General features: G+C 42.8%; 1 protein-coding gene across 1 annotated transcript in view; it reads left to right on the plus strand.

The window, feature by feature from the left end:
• The window catches only part of kcnh3 (potassium voltage-gated channel, subfamily H (eag-related), member 3), a 112,518-nt gene that overhangs the window by 65,724 nt on the left and 24,294 nt on the right, over positions 1-22,500 (plus strand). The window contains exons 3-7 of the mRNA XM_030342647.1: positions 1-96; positions 1,435-1,574; positions 3,838-4,096; positions 5,950-6,107; positions 7,104-7,305. The exon at positions 1-96 is cut by the window's left edge and continues 39 nt beyond it. Coding sequence (XP_030198507.1) covers positions 1-96; positions 1,435-1,574; positions 3,838-4,096; positions 5,950-6,107; positions 7,104-7,305 — 855 coding nt within the window. The remainder of the gene's footprint in view (positions 97-1,434; positions 1,575-3,837; positions 4,097-5,949; positions 6,108-7,103; positions 7,306-22,500) is intronic.

Genomic DNA, 22,500 nt, shown 5'->3' on the forward strand with positions numbered 1-22,500 from the left:
AGAATGAGAAGGGGGAGGTGGTGCTGTTCCTGGTGTCCCACAAGGACATCACCGAAAACAAGAAGGACCAGGACCCTGAGCTGGGGGGTGAAACAGGTCAGTACCAAAAACCAAACACCCCCCAGTCCAGACTAGAGCTCAGTGTGGTGGACCTAAGTTTGGATATGGCTGGATTCTCACTAGGGCCAGCCATGTTGTAAATGTATTGAGTTACAGTATGGTGAAGGTTCTCTGGATTACGTCTACCATACGATGAAAGGAATGTCAAGTAGTACCTTGCAATCTAGGTCCAGCAAATTAAGTTATATCTGTGCCTAGAAAAAGTAGCATTCATGGAAGAACTTCTTACTTTTTTCTGTCATAAATGAGAAAATGGTGACAGGAGGAGTGAGTGAGGAAGAGTGAGTTAATGCAGAAATGCCGACGTAGAGTAGACACCAAAGAAGAGAGATAGAGGGGGATTAAGGAGAGAGAGAGAGTGAGAGCAAGAGAGTAGAGTTGAACATATTGCCAACTATGTATTTTCCAGCATTTCTCCATCGTTCCCACGCTGATTTCTGGCATCCAATTTAATTCAGATAGATAAAGGACAAGAGGGTCTGCGGGATATGGGGGTCTTGTGTTCCCGTATACACAGCCATTTGAAATCAATCCTGGATGTGCTGAACAAATGTAATTTCTTGAGCGAGAATGAAAGCCAATTCAGTTAGAAGGGTGGGTATACAGCGAGGAGGAAATGCTATCATACCGTCAGGGACCGCACCGCTAATGGCAATTGTAAACTGGAAAGAGAACAACAAGAAAGATTATTTTTCTTTGTCTGTGTGGGGGCGGGTTAATAATCCGTGGTTTCCCTTAATCCTTTGCCAGGAGGAGCGATGAATGGGTGATGGTGTTTATGGTTCAGTCATTTCATACCAATCATTATGGGATGTTTAGATATTTAGGCTTTTCTGTTGTTGCTCTTTATGCTTTGGTTACACAGCCACACCTTATCCTGGGCCCCGGTCGCAACCAACAGGAAACTATTTGTGACAGAACAGCCATAAGCACTCTACAGATTTCTATAAGCACTATACTCTGAGTTTTCTGCAGAACATTGGTTTTACAGATAGCTGCTAACGTTATGAGGTAATTCCTAAGCTTGACTCAATTATCATTGCCTACTGTTCCTTTAAATCATATTAAATCCAGACATTATGATTTTCCTTAAAAAAAAGAGAGCTGTGCATCAATTTCATGCCCATATTTAAAAAGCTTTACCAAAACAATGACAGAGCCAAGTGACAGAGACTTCTTCCAAACCCAAATGAACCCACGTATAAAGAGCTTTGCTGTGCGTGAATGACATTAAGGTCCAGGATAGCCCCCCAGCCACGCCGCACCTAGCCCACCCTAATACCACCACCCCTACGTCTGACCCCACCACACCAGACGAGGAGACGGGCCTGAAGGTGCACCAGGTGACACGGCCCCCGGGGTTCAATGCTAACCGGCGGCGCAGCCGCGCGGTGCTCTACCACCTGTCCGGACACCTGCAGAAACAAGACAAGAGCAAGCTGAAGCTCAACAACGTGAGTGACTCCTTCCCGCACACCATGAGAATTATTCATTGAATTTATACAGCACTTCTCAGGGTACCAAATGCTTTACATGGTGAGTGTGTCTGCATGTGTGTGTGTGTGTGTGTGTGTGTGTGTTTGCGTGTGGGTGTGTGGGTGTGTGTGTGTTTGCGTGTGTGTGTGTGTGTGTGTGTGTGTGTGTGTGTGTGTGTGTGTGTGTGTGTGTGTGTGTGTGTGTGTAGGGAGAGGGTTATGACACCTTATCCACTATCAGTGTCTCGCACCCACTTTGGTGCTGCACGACCTAAGTGGCACACAAACACATACACGCACACAATGATCCACAAGGACATAACAGATATAGCGGTCGAGTTGTAAAAAAAGGCCAGGGGGGATGGTGGATTTTAACTTTTAGGGGCAGATCATTTGTGCTGATGACAGCGCATATAGTGGGAGACCAACGGTGTGTATATAATAATGTATTATTATATATTTTTTGGGATAAAATAAGAGCGATGACTACTGTCAACGCTCTTATTTTATCCCCGAAAACGCAGCTGATCGGACGCTCACACGGTTCGGAGGCATGCATCACTTTTAAGGATTTTAAAAACTGATTCTTTTTTTTTTTTTTCAAAAATTCATTCGGCAGAGAAGGGAGACTAGCGTTGCTTACGGGTTGGAATGAAAGGGAGAAAAGTGGACAGAGTTGCCTGCGGAAGCGATGTCTGAGATGCAGAGACAGCTTCACGCTGTGTCTGGGTGTGTTCGAAACCGCGTACTTGCTTACTACTCCTACTTCAAATTGAGTAAGCGAGAACTTAGTAAGCGAGTTTAGGTAAAGGAGTAGTATCCGAGTGTCTTCTACTTCCGGAAAGATTTTGAGTAAGCATCGCTATCTTACTAGACGTACTCAACCGCCCCAGAATGCACTGCGTCTATTCAAAAGAACAGTGGAAGCAATGGCGCTAAACGGGGAGCCGCAGCAGCAGTGCTTTTAATAATTGTTTAATAATTGTTTTAACATATCACCGCAAATCCTTAGGTTGAAGGTGTACTGTGACGTTAAATGTGACGTTCATATGTTTATTTATAATATTTATTAACGGCGCCCGGCCGGTAGGTTATTGACACGTCATTTGATTCACGTCATCTGAGGAAGGTCTTCTGAACGTCGATTACTCAAATGGATTACTCAATCATTATTTAAGGATTCGAGAAGTAAGCCAAATATTTAGTAGGTAGTAAGCAGTAAGCAAGTAGGCGGTTTCGAACACACCCTCTGTCTCGTACGGTGTGGAATGAGAGCTCGTGAAGGCACTATTGCGCAAGTACGCAGGTGCGCAGCAAGCGTGCCTGTGTGCTTGCGCAATAGCATACTGCCCGAGAATGTAGTGTCGCTGTCAAATCTGTCCCTGGGAAAAGTAACGTTGCGCCGAATTGAAAAAGGAAACCACTATAATGAAATAGCGGTAATATTTCCACATTAATTGATACAATAACAGGGGATGGGAAGGGGGGATGGCTGTTTCAGAATTTTGATCATTTTAATTCCAAAGGGGGATGCCATCCCCCCTAATCCCCCCTCAACTCGAGTGCAGTGCGTACATGCACACACAAATACACACAAAGAGGCTGACAGGCCAAATGTCAGACATCGTCGCAAGGACAGCTTCAACCGTGAGAAAAATTCAATAGTGTCACGATAAGCTTGGATAGAATGATCGATATTATCGTGTTGCAGTAGAAGTCTCTGATATTAAGGTCAGCAGCAGCATTCACTCTAACACTCATCTCACAAATAAGACTTCAGACTATTTATGAATAATGGATGCTCATCGTGTGTGTGTGTGTGTGTGTGTGTGTGTGTGTGTGTGTGTGTGTGTGTGTGTGTGTGTGTGTGTGTGCATGTGTACGTATTGTCTAGTCTGTGCATGTTTGACTCAAGTACTGCAACATGTTGTTTCAAGGATGTAGGGCATCAAAAGCAAAGTGTGTGTGTGTGTGTGTGTGGTTGTATTGTCATTGTCCCCTGTCAGCAAAAAGCACTTAACAACAAATTAAGAAATCCAGTGAGGGAACGCAGGTCTGTGTGAGAGTGTGTGAGAGAAAGACAGGAAGGGAGAGAAGAGTGAGTGGAGAGGGAGTGAAGACACAAGGTGAAACCAAAGAAGAGAGAGAGAGCAGGCGAGAGAGAGAGAGAGAGGTAGAGAATACACACTTCACACATCGCGTGTTGTGGGTGAAATTCCGATTCCCTTTTGTCCGGATCCAGAACATGTTTGGCGACAAGCCGCCCATCCCAGAGTACAAGGTCGCCGCCATCCAGAAGTCCCGCTTCATCCTGCTCCACTACGGCGCCTTCAAAGCCGGCTGGGATTGGCTGATCCTGCTGGCCACCTTCTACGTGGCGGTGACCGTGCCCTATAACGTGTGCTTCACCGTGGTGGGGGGGCGGGACGAGGGCAGCGGGGGCGGCTCGCGGAGCCCCCCCAGTGTCAGCGACATCCTGGTGGAGATCCTCTTCATGCTCGGTACGAGAGCACAACCCACACACACACACACACACACACACACACACACACACACACACACACATAATGCTTCCCTATACCTATTCTTTTTGGAGAGATATTGTTGTATTTTGGAGACTTGACTTGAAAGCAGAGTTTCATTTTTATGTGAGCGGGGCTTCCCTTTTTAGATGGTGTGTGAGTGTGTGGGGGGAGGGGGGGGGCTATAACATCTTTCAAAATATTAATTTCTTCATGCATTTAGTACTCTTTTCAATGTGTTCAAATGTAATATTGAACAAATATATATTTGATGCATTCAAATAGCAAAGGCCTATATAGAATTTTTACACTCCTCTTGAATGGTTTCGTCATCACACCCCAACTGTGTAATATTGGTCTGTGATCTAGATCCACAACGGTTGGGCCGGGGAACTGAGAGAGAAGCAAACAATACCTGGCATGCGGTTGTATTCATCTTATGCTCCGTTGGTCTATTCTGTGGGCTTAGGAAATGTCTGCTTTGGCCGATCCAATTGTTTTCATCTAAAAAGGGCTGGATTCCATTGATCCACTCTCAATTGTATTTGAATGATTCCATACCTTGTCACTCAGCCAAGGCCCTGATAAACAACCTGTTAAGGTGAATTCGTAAGAAAGACGATGTTAAACTTGTGCGTTCTCAGGTGCTATCAGGTGCTGCGAGGCAGGACCATGCAACAAATGAAAAATAATTTGAAACAATGCAAAGATGTCTCACTTGCCTAATTAGCCACCACTAATGCCAACGGCAAGGCAGTAAACACATCACAAACCCACATTAGACTCAGACACGTCGTAAAGGTGGCTGTTGCATAATATTATCTGTAATAGCGCAAACACATGGAGCAAGGGACATGAGCCATCCTCAATAAAACATTACTTATCACTGTTCACTTATTTCCCAGAAAACATTTGGTAGTCTGGGTGTCTGTAGGGTGGTTCTGCAAGGGCTGCACAGTGGACGGGAACCCTTAACGACCTTGCACTGAAGATGTCAATAAGCCTGGCAATCGAATTACATGACAAACTCCACCCCTGTCTCATGCTAATCCTCAGGGCAGTTAAACAGCTGAATCTTGTCAGTCGATAGCCCATTTAGCTGACTGGTCCCATCTGTTCAGAAACACACCCCGATTGTCCACAACAATGAGTAGCCATCCCTAACTCCCACTCCGTTTTTATCCTGAAATGGTTTAAATTATTGATCAATCCATTTTGTATTAATGATGAATGCTGATGTCGATGAATGCCACCTCTCCTATCCTATTGGTTCATGTACAGTGTGAGAGTAACGATATTACAATTTCCGTGTAAAATATCTTTGGGCATTCCAATCCTTTCATTACTTTCTTCTCGTGGCTTATTATGACTAGCAGACATAAATTATTTGGCTACATCCATCATAAATGTGTATTTTTTCACGTAAAGTACAGAATCCATGGATACTAAGAGTATAAAGACAAGGGATTAAGAAAAGGCCCATACATCACCAAGCAACAATTTAGTTATCAGTTCAGCTTTTCTTACATTTTTTCTTTTTATCTTTCTTGACCTTCTTTCTTTGTTTCTTCTTTTCCTTCTATCTGTCTCCGTCCGTCTGTCTGTCGGTCTTTCTCTCTTTCCTACCGGTATTATTTTGATCATAATTTAATGGCCTGTGAAGCATTTTATGGCATGAAAAAAATGCAAATTTCAAATAAATACACATGCTCATTAGAAGCGGTCAAATGAACCACGAAACTCGAAACGTGTTAATAACTTTATCTCTGCTCAAGTCATCAACAGGAGTGAATTTCAACATCAATGTGTGTGTGGTGCGGTCACTCTTACAGACATCCTGCTGAACTTCCGGACCACCTTTGTCAGCACGTCGGGCCAGGTGGTGTACGACGCCCGCTCCATCTGCGTCCACTACGTCACCACCTGGCTCTTTGTTGACCTCATCGCTGCCCTGCCCTTTGACCTTCTCTACGCCTTCAACGTCAGTGTGGTGAGTCAGCCACCTCCTACATGCCATTAGGCCTCTCCTGGGGATGGACAGTGTGTGTGTGTGTGTGTGTGTGTGTGTGTGTGTGTGTGTGTGTGTGTGTGTGTGTGTGTGTGTGTGTGTGTGTGTGTGTGTGTGTGTGTGTGTGTGTGTGTGTGTGTGTGTTGAGTTCGGAAACATAACTGCAAAAACGAATCGTCTCCACGACACATTAATGCGTTCTATTGGTTAAAAAACGCAATAAGAAGAAAAGCCTTTCATATTTTCTTCCTTTGATGAGATCCTCAACAGCACACATTCAATGTCCTCACTAATAGACAGCTGGCAGAGAGCCGAGCTCACAAAGGGGGGAAATATGGCTGCATGATCGCATCGGCATTGAACTGGATCGGTTAGTTTGCACATCAGCCAAACAGGCGGCAAGGAGCCAGCACTCCTTAAACCAGCTGTTGTGGGAGACACCACTGATTAATATTGGTGTTGCCAAACACGCAGCACTTCAAATGTATTCACAACACAGAGTACACACGCATGCCCTCTGGAGGGTTTTCATATCTCTAGAACGGGTGTGAAGCGCTTTGTGCCTTTGAGGGGCAATAACATTTTGATGCACACCATTAAGAACCACAGTAAACATCGCACACTTTTTACTAACCTCTTTTTCTTGGATACACGACTACTGAAATCAAGGCTTTTCTCAGACCTTTCTAACACACCCCAAACTTTGCATTGCTGTAATGAAATAAGTGCAGTGCGTGAGATAAGATTTAACAAAGTAAAAGTAAAATAAAAATGCAGGGGTAATTATGCGGCATAATTATGCGGCCTGTCGCTATAGACACCCTGCTATTAAATTAAAGACTATAATCTTAAAGGAAAAAAATGTTATCAGTGTTCCGATCCAAAACGGTTTTCAACAAGTTATTAACGAGGTATTGGGTTGTGTGTCAAGCTGTCGCACCCTAACACCCCCTCTCCCCCCATCACCACCATCGACAGTACTTTGGCGTTCACCTGCTGAAGACGGTGAGGCTGCTGCGGCTGCTGAGGCTGCTGCAGAAGCTGGAGCGCTACTCCCAGTACAGCGCTGTGGTGCTCACCCTGCTCATGTCCATGTTCGCCCTGCTGGCCCACTGGATGGCCTGCGTCTGGTACTTCATCGGCCGCAGAGAGATCGACGGCTCCACGTCCTGGGATATCGGTGAGTAGCTGCTAACGCTAGCATGCTAACGCTAGCACGCTCACACGCGTACGTTGCTATTTACAATTCGGTAGTTAGATTAGATAAACAGTTATTAATCCCCTGTAGGATAAATTTGTTTGTTGCAACAGCCCATTAGCAGTGGACAGACACAGGATAAAAATACAATACACTACAATAAAAATAGAGTTAGTAAAGTACTAATTCAAACAAAAAGACGCTAAGGTAGCCTATATGCTAGACTAAATGCTAAAGTAAGGACAAGACAAGACAAACAGAAGAAACAACAGCAAACAGGGAAAACAAAACAGACGGTGCAAACAATATAAATTATAAATTAAGTGTAAAGTGTAATTAGTGTCACAAATGCAAGACGAGCTCATGTCTGACTGGTGTTTTGCCTTGTTTGGCTTCATGTGCATGTTGACCAATCGTGTCGCTTGGGGGGGCAGGGTCCTGTAAGCAGGTTATTGGCTAAAGCAGAAGCCAAACCCGGGCCAGCACTAGTAAACCTTTCCCATAGCCGGTGGGAAGACAAGATTAAACAGCCTGTCAGGACACCAATGTTCTTAGACAAAGTGCCTGTTAAGGTTTCAAATCAACACTGTCTCAGCTGTTTGTTTACAGTGTCAGCTTAGCATCACAGACAGCTCTCTGTGTGATGAAGCTCCTCGCTAACTGATGTTTTTAATAACATGTGATATGGTTGAGCATATATATATATATAATATATAGTCTGTCACTTAGAAAAATGTAACCGAGAGGGTGTGGGGCTTAAAGCTCACAAACATGCAAATTAACAGACGCCGGCAATGTCCCAGGGAACCAATGTGCCTTTAAATCCTTTCCTCTGTAGTACGGCTAGACGTGATGTGTTTATCCTTTCTCGCATGAGCCACCCTGTGAGATGTCCAAGGCCACCCTGCCCGCACGCACACAATTACAAAGTATGATAGAATCGGGCGAGTACACACAATAAAGTACACACACACAACAACAACAACAAGTGAAGGGACTTCATTTTTGCAAATTACAGTAGTCTGAAACTAAGGACAAATATCTACATAGGTATCTGGCAGGTAGAACACATATTAAATAAATTGAACACTTATTCCTCTTTTTAGAGCACAGATGAGATCTAGACAAGTCCAGGCATTCTTCTCATGCTTGGGCGACTTTGGCTTCTGCCCTCATTAAAGGGAATGAATAGGTCCTGCATGTCACACGGCATTCATTCTTAATATCTCACATCCTGTTCTTCCTGACTCATACATTCTCTCTCTCTCTCTCTCTCTCTCTCTCTCTCTCTCTCTCTCTTTCTCTCTGTGTGTATTTTTTATCTCTTTCACTGTCTCCCACAATCTCTCTCTACTGTGATTCTCTCGGTATTGATGGATCCCGTGCTAGACTTCTGGTACGTTGCTGTCTCAGCAAACTACCAACCAATAAAGTTGCAGTGACAGTCTGGCCAATATGTGTCACTGTCCAATCCCGTCACCGTTCGCTCAGGCAACAGACAGTTTCATCCGGTCTTTTCACCCACCCTTCCCAGTGACCCTGACTCTGCCTAGCGATAAATGTTTGGGAACAACATGAATGTAACCGTTTCAGGCCTGACAGACTTCTTTGTGTGTGTGTGTGTGTGTGTGTGTGTGTGTGTGTGTGTGTGTGTGTGTGTGTGTGTGTGTGTGTGTGTGTGTGTGTGTGCACCTGTGCAAGGCAGGACTGTACCTGAGTGTGTGTGCGTGTGTGTGTGTGTGTGCATGTGTGTGTGTGCACGTGTCTGTGTGAGCGTGTATGTGCGCCTGTGTGTGTGTGCACACTTGCACATGTGTTAGGAGGCGTGTCCTTTTGGTTGCTACTGGACACAAGACTTTTATCTGCAGCTCTATTAATAATTCAAGGCTTGGCGGAGCTCTGTCTGTCCCCTTAACCCCTGGTGGGGCACACAAACATATAGCTGCCAGCACCTGCCCGCTTCTCCAAAGGAAAATCGACCTAGTGTTAAAAGAAAACATGATGATTTACTACCATCAACGTTTGGAATACAGAGGATGTGACAGAGAGTGTTTGGGGTAACCATAGACAATAAGGCTTTATGTGTGTGTACCTGTCTGTTAACTGTATGTAGCTAAAAGTAATGCAAAAGTATTGAGTAATACGTAACATATTAATTTAAATTTAAGTAATAAGGTATATGTAATGTATTACATTTTGAAAGTAAGTTACCTGACACTATAGAAGAGAAACAAAATAGAAGTATAATGAATAATAAGAACATTAAAGAGAGGACAGATCAACATTATACCTAAACATCAGCCAAACAGACCAGATAGAAGTATCGGACCCAAGTGGTCAGCAGGAGCATGAGAACGACAGCCGTCTTTTAAAGTCACCTCTTAAAGAGAGCATGGACTCAACTGACAATAAAGTCATGGCCAGGTGCTCAATCTTGGTTATAAAGTGTGTTTGGAGAGGAGAGATGGAGAGAGGAGGGTAGGGGAGAGGAGAGGGGAGATGAGAAGAGAGTGGAGGAAAGGAGAACAGATATGACAGGAGAGGAGGGGGGAGGAGAGAAGAGAAAAGGAGAGATGAGGAGAGGAGGGATGAAGAGCGATGAGGAGAGGAGAAATGGAGAGAGGAGGGAATTGAAGAGGAGAGGAAATGAGAGGAAAGGAAAGGAAAGGAAAGAAGAGGAAAGGAGAGGACAGGAGAGGAAAGGGTGTGAAGGAGAGGAGAGAAAAGGAGAGGAGAGGAAATGACATGAGAGGAGGGGAGAGGACAGAAGAGGAGGGGATGGGACGGGAGGGAAGAGGAGAGGACAGGGAGGACAGATGAGGCGAGGAGAGGACAGGAGCTGAGAGGAGATCAGGACCATGGACAAATACATTTCAGAACCACGGAGAGCACTTGAGGGAGGCTCAAATTCATGCACTCAGAAACGTGCTGTCCTTGATGTGAACTCATGTTGATGCACTGCGTGTTTAATATGCAAAAATCATTATCCTCCATTTTTGAAGAAATGCTCTCGTTTTTTTTAAAAGCAATTTTCACATTCTTAAAATGTGTTCAAATATTAAAGTAGTAGGGAATTTCGAGCACCGCAGCTCCAAATTCCTACCTTTCCCTTCCCGATAACGTACATTAGAAGCATTCCGTTCCAGGCGTTCAGTCGTGATTAGAGATCATCTGGAGTGGGTACATTATGGGGACATCCATAATGACATCCAAAAATTAGGGGGAGGGAGGAATTTCGAGCATCCCAGCTCGTTGAAGACAAGAGGCGAGAGGGCGAGAGAGATGGAACCTCTTCAGACTGAGGGCTTTCGGTTTAATTTACTCTTCGGTCGGCCCTTTGTCAATTTCTCAGTTAAAAAACATATAATTGATTGTGTATTTGTTGTTGTTCTCCTTTCATGCGAAAATCCTTGAGCCTGTGGTAGGTGTGAGACACTTCTCTCGTACAAGTTTTTCCGCCTGTTTAGACGGCGGCCTTCAATATGCAATTTGATTCAAAAACACTTGTGTGTAAACACAAGGGCCATAGAGTGCTGACATTCTTGACGCTGCTGGCTAGCACTACAGTCGAACGTTTGTCGATCTGTTTACCTGTTCGGCTCACTGCGTTGGATAAACACAACGACGCCTGCGATGGTGCCAACGAATCGTTAACAACTAAATGGGTTGTTTACCTTTGTGTCTACTGTCAGCTGACACAAATGGGTTTGCAAATGGTGGGTTGGAATAAAAATATATATTTTATTTTCCTTTTGTGTGTTTAACTCAATACCTGTGTTGTCGAAATGACGACCCAAAAAAAGGAAAACGCAAAAGGTATTTGTTGGTATCGCTGATGTGCACGTGTGAGGCACACACGCACGCCTCGTCGCTACAACCTATCAGGAATCCTAATGTCTACATGTTCCTGTAAGCTGAACACAATTCCTGCCACATGGTATAATTACCCACGTGATTAGGGAACAATGAACTGAAAGTTTTCACAAGAACCTCATGGCTGTGTTATTGTGTTTAATCAGGATCGGCCTGTGGCCGGGAGCCAGCTGTCAGACAAATCTTGAAGTCTGTAAATGTTTTCTTTTCATATGCTGATCAGAGGCGGAAAATCGTTTGTAGGAGTTCCACGACGCTCCATGTTCAGTGATGAAAAAGGAGAGTTGTATGGAGTTGTAAACGGTGATGAATAATTTAGGGTTTGAAATATTTGAAAATGTGAAGTCGTCAAAGCACACATCAAATTTAGATTCCCTGCTCAGCCAATCAAAGTCCCATTATGAAATTCTCTAACTTATATCTTCTGAATATGAGTATAAACCAAGAGGACTGACACCTATCAGAACACAAGTCAATGACTTGTGAACCCTGACAGGGCCATCAGTATTGCTCTAGCACCCCTTCCTAGAAACACCTACGGTTTTCCTTTCACATATTATCATACAATTATCATTTAGTATCATAATTAGGGGTCCGAGCAGCGAACCTTCTTGGTCCCCTATTGTTGCTGTACCGTTTTCTTTTTCCCTCAAATTCTGTAAAAGTAATACTGGAGCCTATACCGTAAGTCGAAAAACTCTTGAAATGTTCAGATATGGTTACCAATGACCCCCACTACCCATAAGCCCAAATTTGTGGTACTGCACCAACAGATGGCACTATTGTAAAGAATCATGAATACTAATAATAATATTAATCTCTAGAATCAGATGCATCTATAAAACCCTATAAAAATGTTTACTTTTTCCACAATTTCGTTTTAAAGCCAAAAATGATAAAAAGACTCACAGGCTACAAAAATAATCAAAAATTCACCAAAATCGCAAAATCATTAGACCAAGCCTCAGTCATCAAACAGAATTTTTTTCATTTAGTTCCATTTGAGAAATATTTGCCAATAAAGTTGGAGCAGTTAGACCATTTTTCTTATATGACCATTTTGTTATTGTATAAAAAACTACTATTATTTTTATTACTATTATTATACTATTATTAGGTGGATACCAATACCCCTCACTAGCCATAAACCCAAATTGTGGTACTACACCCAAAGGTGGCGCTAATTGAAAAAATTATGAACTAGCCTTATTTGTCCTTACTAGATTGACCTGGACTCAAAGTTCTTTCATCATATTAATCTCTAAAATCAGATGCATCTTTTTCAACCTGGTCTTCTGCTCTAAAAATGTTTACATTTCCCACAATTTCATAGAAAAGCCAAACGTCCACAGTCTCAACCCACTTTGCCTAAATGACCATTTTGTTATTGTATAACTACCATACGGCTATCATTAGGTGGATACCATTAACAGTGCAAATTTTCAGATCTGTACTATTTTATCGCAAATAGTAGGGGTTTCCCCGGTGTCCTGGCCCATCCAGGCTCAATCAATCTGGCCCCCTAATCACCCTCCTGTGTAAATGTCTGACTCATTAATTCCCTCACTCTCCACCTCAAGCTGGTGTGTGGTGAGCGTTCTGGCGCAGATTGGCTGCCGTACATCACCCAAGTGGGTGCTACACACTGGTGGTGGTTAGTGAGGTACCCCGTTCACTGTAAAGCGTCTTTGAGTGTCTAGAAAAGCGCTATATAAATTCAATCCATTATTTTTATTATTATTATTATTATTATTATTATTATTATTATTATTATCAATAGACATTTTGACCATGTGAATGAGGTTGCAGTTCAGGTTTATCAGTGGCTCAATAGGATCACCTTCTACAGGTGATCCTTAGGTTGAGAGTTCAAATCTGATTATAGCATTCTGAACATGACATTCGGCGATTGCTTTGCAGCTCACCTGAATGCCGAGGCACAATATTGCATTAAGTGGAACATCTTCATCAACATCTTTCCTTCAAAATTATTTGCCATATTTATATATCTTCCATTTTTGTGTTCTTGACTTTTAATTTTGCTCGGACCCCGTTAATCACCACTTGCGGTTATATTTAATATTGTATCGGTCTAGAAAATCCCCTGCGGAGGTAGTGGACATTCAATCTTGATTGACAAGTGATAGAATCTCATCCAGACAGGATCCCTCATGGAAGCATTGTTGAGACACATGCTAAGCTCATATGTCGCTAACCTTCAGCCAATAAGAAGCATTGGGAGTGTCGAATGCACATTTTTATGAAACATCGCCGTGATGTGCCTACTATTACTTTATGACTCTCCGACTCCGAGGTCTTGCAATTCTTTAAATCAACATTGTTTGTAACATTATCCGAAGCACCTTGTGAAAACGGGGCTTATGGATGATTGGATTTGATTAATGCTGAAACTGTTCTGATAAAGCTGATGAACTCAATCTTTCTGAAATAACAAATCGGGTCCGCTGAGGGCTTCATATTTTTAAATGAATACTGAAAGAAAAAAGATATGCATAACAGGAAGAGTTATATGCACTTGTTGAAGCGCTGAATTCAGTTATCTATGTAATTGTATTCATGTGGTATCTATTATACACTATTTGATTTAGGACAATCAACTGCACTGTAATCCAAAACTAGACACGTAAAATATTTATGAAAAAAGATATTCGGAGCAGTGTGCGGTGTTTGCAGTGCTTGGATTGAACAGGAGCAACAGCTAAATTTGAAAGCAAAGCCTTGGTGACAGAATGTAGAAAACAAAACATGCTGCAACCCAGTAGAAAAGATAGCTGGCCTTCAAATATCTCTTCACTTAAAGTCTGAACATTTGGTAAATCATACCGCACATATCTGTCTGCGTATAACAATGAGATGAATAATAAACTATTTCAGACACAAATGCAAAACGGAACTTCCTTTTCCACAAAATGCTATGAAGTTTAAAGTGGTCCAATCATTTTTCGTGCTTTTAGCACCTCGAGTGGGCATTGATTTTCTGATCGTTATGTGATGTTAAAATAATGAAATTCAGCAGGAAAACAGAGCCATAGACCAAAACCACCACAACGAAATTAACATGATTGGTTGTTCCCATCGATATGAGATTCAAATTGAGGTCCACATATACAAAGGCTCACCGCTTAGAGTTCCCCAAACATTGTGGGCCTAATATCCAGTGATGAAGAGGCATGGATTTACCCACAATCATGATTGTTTATGTTTACCCACAAACACACATTTCCATAGAGATGGATGTCAACGCACACACACATAGATACACAGACACACGCATACATACACACACACAATCACACGCATAAACACACACAGACACACACACACAAACACACACTGATCCCGGAGATTATGCAGACGATTGGTACATCCTTGTACTTTATGCAGAGAGGCTGCATCATGCATGTTTTAAATGTTATCTCCCTGACTGCTGCGTTTATGCCATTTTTTCCCCTGAAAAACATTCTCTCGCTTCATACTCAGTGTGACTGCTCTACTTTGATACATACTGTCTTGGTAATTTCCTGACTCTGCAACCCCTCTTTCCTAGATAGCGTTCTTTTCATTTCTCCATCCAGGCTCCATCAGTTGGATGACTTCAAATTCTGTTTTCAATCCCTTCAATGTTCCCGTCTGATACGTCTCGTCAGTGTGACAGCTCTAAAATGTACTGGGACATAAATTACTGCTGATAAATATCTCTCTCTCTCTCTCTCTCTCTTTCTCTTTATATCTCTCCCACTCTGTCTCTCGCTCTAGCGATTGCCCTCCATCTATTCCCCTCACCCTCTTTCTCCCACTCTCTCTCTCCCACTCTCACTCTTTCTATCTCCCGCTCTCTCTCTGGTTCTTCCTCTCCCACTCTCACTTTCTCGATATCCCCCCTCTCTCTTTCTCCCTCTCTCTTTCTCCCACTCTCTTTCTCCCACTCTCTCTCTCTCTCTCTCTCTCTCTCTCTCTCTCTCTCTCTCTCTCTCTCTCTCTCTCTCTCTCTCTCTCTCTCTCTAGCAATTGCTCTCCATCTATTCCCCTCTCTCTTTCTCTCCCACTCTCACTCTTTCTCCCTCCCACATTCTCTCTGATTCTTCATCTGCCACTCTCTCACTTTTTCTATACACCCCCCTCTCTCCTTCCCTTGCTCCCACTCTCTCTCTCACTCCCACTATTTATTTTTCTCTTTCTCTCTCCCTGCCTCCCTCTCTCCCTCGTTCTCTCTGTCTTTCTCTCTGCTCACTAGTTTGTATGCATGTCGCTGTTTACTCTCAGAGTTGGGGGGAACTGTGCTGACGTTAAATTATTTGATAGAAAAGGGAATTTATTGAGTCACTTATACAAATCAACTGTAGCCGTAGTACTAGCAGTAGTAGTACTCTTGCAAAGTTATCTCGGAAGCGCGCGGACACGACGATACGCGAACACATGAAACCCCCCGTGTCACCCATAGTCACCCATGTCCCGTCGCTTAGCAACCGGACACGCTGGGGTTGATATGTTACCGGACTACTGTAACTACTACGGAGTGATAACAAAGACATGAATCAGGCAATAAATCCACCGTCCTTGACAGCGGTCAAGTTTGGAGTGCGGAGTGGACCAAATGCAAACTACTGCAGCTTTCCTAAGTTAAACCCCAAACTAATCGGAATAAGTGTATGCATGTTGATTTTAGCGGACTACACCACCTCTTCTGTAGCCGAATAGATTATATTACGAACAGATAATTGTATTCCGATTGAGGCGAATATATGATCCTTTTCTATTCCGATTGAGCTGTTCTTCCACATCTATGCGGATCAGATGTGTCCATGTAAACACGGCTGACAGTGATCTCACACACACACACACACACACACACACACACACACACACACACACACACACACACACACACACACACCTTCCTTATTCGAATATCAAAAACTAAATCAAAATTCAAACGAATATTAGGCAGCCCTTAATATTCGAACCTGTTATGGCAGGCCAAGGGGGAGAGCCTCGGAGAACCCGACGCAGTCTACTCATAATATTGTAATGACCACGGAAGAGGCATTGAATGAAGTATAGGTTCAATGCACGTCACAATTCCGGGTTTGGCTTTACCGGCAAACCAACTTCCGGTGAGGTGGACGGCACTTGGCGACAAACGACAGACACAATACAACAAACATGGCTCTCTTCTATACTCGGTGTCTTCAAGACCTACCTCGTCTGAATAGTAACGATGTGGACAGACTAGTGAAGAAGTCTTGCACCACTCCCTCCAGTAAACGGGAAAAGGGATTTAAGATGTATATCGCCAGCTACATCGATAATTACGAGGGTAAGTCATTATGTTCAAATGTTACATTAGGCTGAAATGTTACATTAGGCTACATTGTAATAGCTTCTAGCTAGCGTTGAACGATTAGACGGCTAAAGTTAACGTTCGGTAACGTTCGTTGTTTTGATCGACTATGACTGACAGACTTGTCAGCTAATATTAAGTTTGAGTTTGTTTTAGATACTGTCAAGGTATTGTGCAAAATGTAACGTTAACGTTATAGTATTGTGTGTTCGTCTTCTTCCTTCCTCACAGTGTCATTGAGAGACAAGGTGACAGGAGAGATCAGCGTGAGGGCAGTCTGTCATAGATCAATGAGGAAAAGTGAAAAGCCACACGACTTAAGAGTAGGGTCATTGTTAGGGCAATGGTTAGGTTTGACAAACTGATAGAGTTACCTGTCAGCTAAATTAAAGCACACATATCATATCTGCTATCTTAAATTAAGCCCCTTTACCCCTCCCTACATACACAGCTTGTTGCCTTATCTCAACATGCATACAGCACACTGCCCCCATAACCACCACTTCCATCACTCCCCTGTAATCATCCCTGGATGCTCCTTGTTGGGTTAGGGTTGGGTTAGGGTAAGGGTTAGGGTTATCTAACGCTAAACAAATGCCCTGTATCATGTGTAATACATTTTCATATTTTTGTGTGAACTTCATAGAACAGCCTACAGTAATGTATTTCTTGTTAGCCTAATGCTTTTGCTGTCAATCAACATCTCATGTAAGCTTCTATTTCTGTATAGATGGTGTTAAAACACTCAAAACCAGTTGTTTTGGTGAGCAGCCATTGTTCCTGTGTGGCGGGCTGTGCCTTATGCAATCATTTGGTTGCACTCCTGTATCAGACTGCCCACTATTCACAGCTAAGCATTCCTGCTGTTCCCCCCGTGCACAGCTGCACAGACACAGAGCAGATCTGGCACAAACCGAGGACACTGGTAGGTCATTTAAAGTGTTCATCTTGTATTGCACACTGCCTCATGTATTGCACACTGCCTACAAAATAAATAATATTGCATCCATGTAACATTTTTGCCTTAAGTGATTCTTGGTGGTCCCATCAGTATAGCAAATAAATAAATACACAGTCACACACACACACACACACACACACAAAGACTACCCCACCCCCTACAAATACAGATGAGATACACACAGTAGACACATATTCATAGCTTGAATGTGTCTCTGCTGTCAGGGTGTGAGGCCAGGCCCAGTTGGAGAAATGGAGTTTCAAAAACCCAAAAATTCAACTGCAGACTGTGTCAGGTGAGATATCAGGGTGGTTTTTGCATGTAAGCCATTGTATGTTGTGGCAGACTTTTGGTGTAGTGATTTTTTACTTTAATACTTTTTTGTCTTACTGTTAATATTTTTCAGAAGTTCTCTCTACAAGGCGGTGGATGGGGATGCCATGTTGAGAGTTTCAGAGGTGTACAAAGATTTCCCTCCTTCACTTGCACCCTTGGTGACAACAATGGGCATGTCCGCTGATGTCCCATTAGTCCAGTCTGCATTTGGAGCTGTCCAGGCAGGGAGCTTACTGTAATTTCAGCAAAAACCTCCAGCAATAAGGGAAGTCTTCAACATCCCATCTGCTCCTGCTTATCCCTCCCTTCCCATCCACAGCCACAGGGTTCAACCGCCATCCTGTGCCTATGTTCTGTCAGAGCAAGAAAGTCTGCACCTGAAGTCTCTGGATGTGTCATTCAACATGGCCCACAGGATAGAAGCTGGAACACAAATGCAGAGTTTGTGCCAGCAGTGGCATCGCTTGAGAAGAATGCGTGTGACATCTGCACGTTTCTATGAGGTATGCCATGTTCGTGGACATACATCTGCAGAAAATCTGGCTGAGAGAATTCTCCGGGGAACTGGGCAGACCAGGGATATGAGGAGAGGAATTGATATGGAGCCACGTGCTGTTAAAGAGTATTGCATGCTGAAAAATGTCAACTATTCACCCTGTGGGTTCATTGTGCATCCTGATGCTCCATGGCTAGGAAGTTCTCCTGATGGAGTCATCTTTGATCCCTCTGGGAACCCACCATTTGGTCTCCTTGAGGTCAAATGCCCCAATATCCAGAGCTATGTAGACTGTCCCTATCTAAAAATGTCAGGTGGTGCTTTGAAACTCAGGAGGCAGCACAAGTACTACTGGCAAGTTCAAGGTCAGATGCTACTGACAGGGCTAGAGTGGTGTGATTTTGTTGTTTATGCTCAGGAGGACATGTTTGTCGAGCGTATTTATAAAGACCTTGATGTAATGCACACCATTAGAGACGGAGCAGGTAATTTTTTCTTTTACCACTACTTACAGAAGTGTTTACAGTAAATCAGTCCAATGCCTTTGTATAGTATCTATCAATAAGTGTTATCAGTTGCAATCAGTTCATTAATCAGTTTCAATCGGTTCAGTGAGTTCAGATGTTATTGTTCATTTTTACAAATCTATTTTTTAGATTAGATTAGATTCAACTTTATTGTCATTGCACAGAGAACAAGTACTGAGACAACGAAATGCAGTTTAGTATCTAACCAGAAGGGCAAAGAAGCAGAATATCTGAACCTATCAAGAACACTATACAGTATAAGAACTGTTATGTTTACATTTGCCGTCTATACAATATCTAAGCTGATGTACTGTTCATGTTCGCAAGTCTATACCAAATGGAAATTGTTACTTAGTATAAAGTACACATGCTGCTGCTGCTGTTGTTTTACTGTTACACTGTATACAGCTCAAGTTACTGTTGATGGGCTCTTAAAATAACTTGATATGTATGTATGTATTTATTTGTTTATTAAACTGTGATGGAATGTTGTATGTATATTATAATAAATGTGATGCATAACTTATGACTTCAATATTCAAATAAATAGAAATGCCACTTGAAGTACTCTGAAACTGAAGTTTTATTCTATTCTTCAGCCAAAGACAAGGCTCTGTTGCAATTGCAGGATTAGCTATGGCTGGTCCAACAAGAAAAGGAGGTCAAAGGTTGGATTTTTTTTTTTTTTTTAACAATGGGAACCAACTGGTCAAGAAGAATGTAAGTAGAAAGGCAAGCAAAAAACATCAGGCCAATATAGTAAGTACAATTACACAGACTGCAGAATATATACAATATTTGACAAGTGGTCCATTCCAATAGTTAACAGAATGACATGTGCAAGTCAAGACATCCCAGGTGAGACAAAATCAACAAGTAAAACCTATTAGGCATTCATAGTAAGAAAAGTAGAACATTTGCAGACTATTTACAACACTATAATTTAAATATTTAGGACCACTTGGTTTCAACATTTCAATATGCCAAATAGCCTAAGGATTTTATGGCTAGACAGACAAGAATGACACTGTAGACTTACTGGGCCCATGCCTTGACAAGTGGTCCATTCTGATAGTTAATTAGAAGACATGACACTGCAAACAGCTGATTAATGCTACCAGAAATGGACAAGGGGATGACTGTATCGAACAACTTGTGTTCCTTCACCCGCCGGATCAAGCGTTCAACATGCACCCTGAGTCTGGCCACAGACTGAGTGTGTCTCACTTCACCCACAGACATTTGTGTGCCCTTGGTCAAAAAAGCAGGCCTGTGGATTTTGCATGGTACCAGGTTATCAATTAAGAAGCCCTTGTCCACCATTACTGCCATGTCAGGGGTAAGGACGTCGATGATCCCTGACTGCTTGAACAGCTCCCGGTCACTGATTGACCCAGCGTACAGTTCTGACACAAAAGTTACTACGCCATGAGGTGCCATTCCTATCAAAGCCTTGAAGGTGCAGTGGGATTTGTAATTTGAAAAGACCTCACTCTGTAATAGCAGAGACGAAGGCATTTGGCAACGGAGTTCGGTACAATCGAGGATAACCTGGGTGTCTCGGAAACTCTCAAATTCCTCTGGCAAGTAGGCTCGTACTTGCTCTTTCGGCAACCAAATTCGCACAGAACCCAAGACCTGATAGAGGAAGTTTGCCCAAGTTGTTATGATGCGGCTCACTGTGGTCTGATGGACTTGAAAGCGATGAGCCAGGTCTTTCTGCTTGAGGCCCAAAGCAAGATGGATCATGAAGAGGAAGAATTCATCGATGGCAGGAAGTGCATGCCGGGTCTTCACAGATGGACAAGTCTCCCTGGTGGCTTTGGAGCTGGTGACGCGAATCATGAAGGTTCAATCTGTTCCCAGAAAGCCATCAGATGTTTGTAGGTTGCAAATCTACAAAAAAATTAATTCTATTACATTTATGGCATGATGCATTGTAGCCTATGGTAATTGTGTACTTACTATTGTCTTAAACTAATTCAACTGAACACTCTAGGCTTAGCAGTTTTATGACATAATAGGCCTAGGCTATTTTTACATCGTTCCTGGGTTAAATGTTGCAAGGGCACAGGCCACCCCAACCATCACTGAAATATTTGTAGACACTTTTATTTTACGTTTGTATCCATAGAATATGTAATGTATGACACATATGTGTAGAACCTATTCAGTCTTGCTGATCTGTCATAAAACCACATAGGGTAGGCAAATGTAACCTCTGCCTCACTGAAGGGGGCGTGCGAGAGCCTGGAAAGTGGACTTCCAATCCAGTGAAGTGATAAATACATAATGGGCGACCAATGCCCGAGCTAAAATGATTGCATCAAAAGACGGGGCAGATGATAACTTGAACTACTCAACGACATAGACACTGTACTATCCGTTAACACCGTTATTCTAACCTATTTTGGCTTCAAAACGGTGAATTTCGCCGAAAAGTGACAAGTTTGCACCCCTGACCCATCATCAATAATCACAAAAAAAGGTTCAGGGCTTACCTTGTGTAGAAGCGAATATCCTCATCAGATCCAGAGAATCTTTGGAGGCCAAAGCGACTATTGACCTTTGCCTGCTCAAGCTGTTCCCGCAGATCCTCTATCTCTCTCTTCAACTCTTCATTTTGACCAAGTGACAAGTCGAGAGCTGCAGGCTCCGGAGCTGAGCAGTAATCATGCCACACGATATCTTCATTAGCGCTTTCCATGTCTGATTCTGGTATCGGTGGTCGGCCTCGTCGTTCCCAAACACTTATCCTCGGTGGCTGCATTTCACGATTCCACTCAAAAATTGTAGGGATAGCGCCTTTTTTCAGACGCCTCCTAATTGTTCCTTCCACAAAATAGTCTGATTTGAAATGGACACTGCAAACCTTTGTATGTTTCGTTATTTGAAAGTTACTCCTTCTTATGTAAACTAACCATCTTTTCCTGATCTCTTCCTCCACCGGAAAGGAATGAATGCTAATACAGGAGTTGTATCGTGAAGATACCGAACACAACGGGACACTACAGTGCTCCGACGCTACTTTCATCTGCTTCTGACGATGAAAAACAGTCGAATCCATTCATATAAACGTATAAAAATATATATATAGAAATGTTGACGTTTCTTAGTTATGTTATATAGGGGGCATAACTCCTCCACAGCTGATTGTGTTTCTTAGTTACCAGGTAAACCGGAAGCGGCTCTGCCGGTATAAAGCATAAGCGGAAATACATTACGATTCCCGTTGCTTAGAGCCTATGGATTAGACAGCGATTTATTAGATACCTAATAAACCGTCGGAACACGCAGGACCGGTAACCATAGCAATGCCGGTAAACAAACCCCCCGAAGCCCAATGAAGGAATTTAATGGTCAAAATATTATTATAAATATTCGAATATATTTGAATATTAATATTAATAAACAAACAAACTTCGAATATGATTTTTGGGCAAGGGTCAAAGCCCGTCACACAAATTAATTAATTGACTGTTTGGAATACTTACATTACAATGATCCAGCATGAACTGTGATCCATAGTAGGCCTACCGTGATATGACATGGCTGTCGGTGTCGTCCGTGGGCCAGTACCTCAAATGGATATCCATCTGTTTGCTTTTAGTGGTTTTGTTCA

Source organism: Gadus morhua, chromosome 20 (genome assembly GCF_902167405.1).
Source record: "Gadus morhua chromosome 20, gadMor3.0, whole genome shotgun sequence".
Lineage (NCBI taxonomy): Eukaryota > Metazoa > Chordata > Actinopteri > Gadiformes > Gadidae > Gadus > Gadus morhua.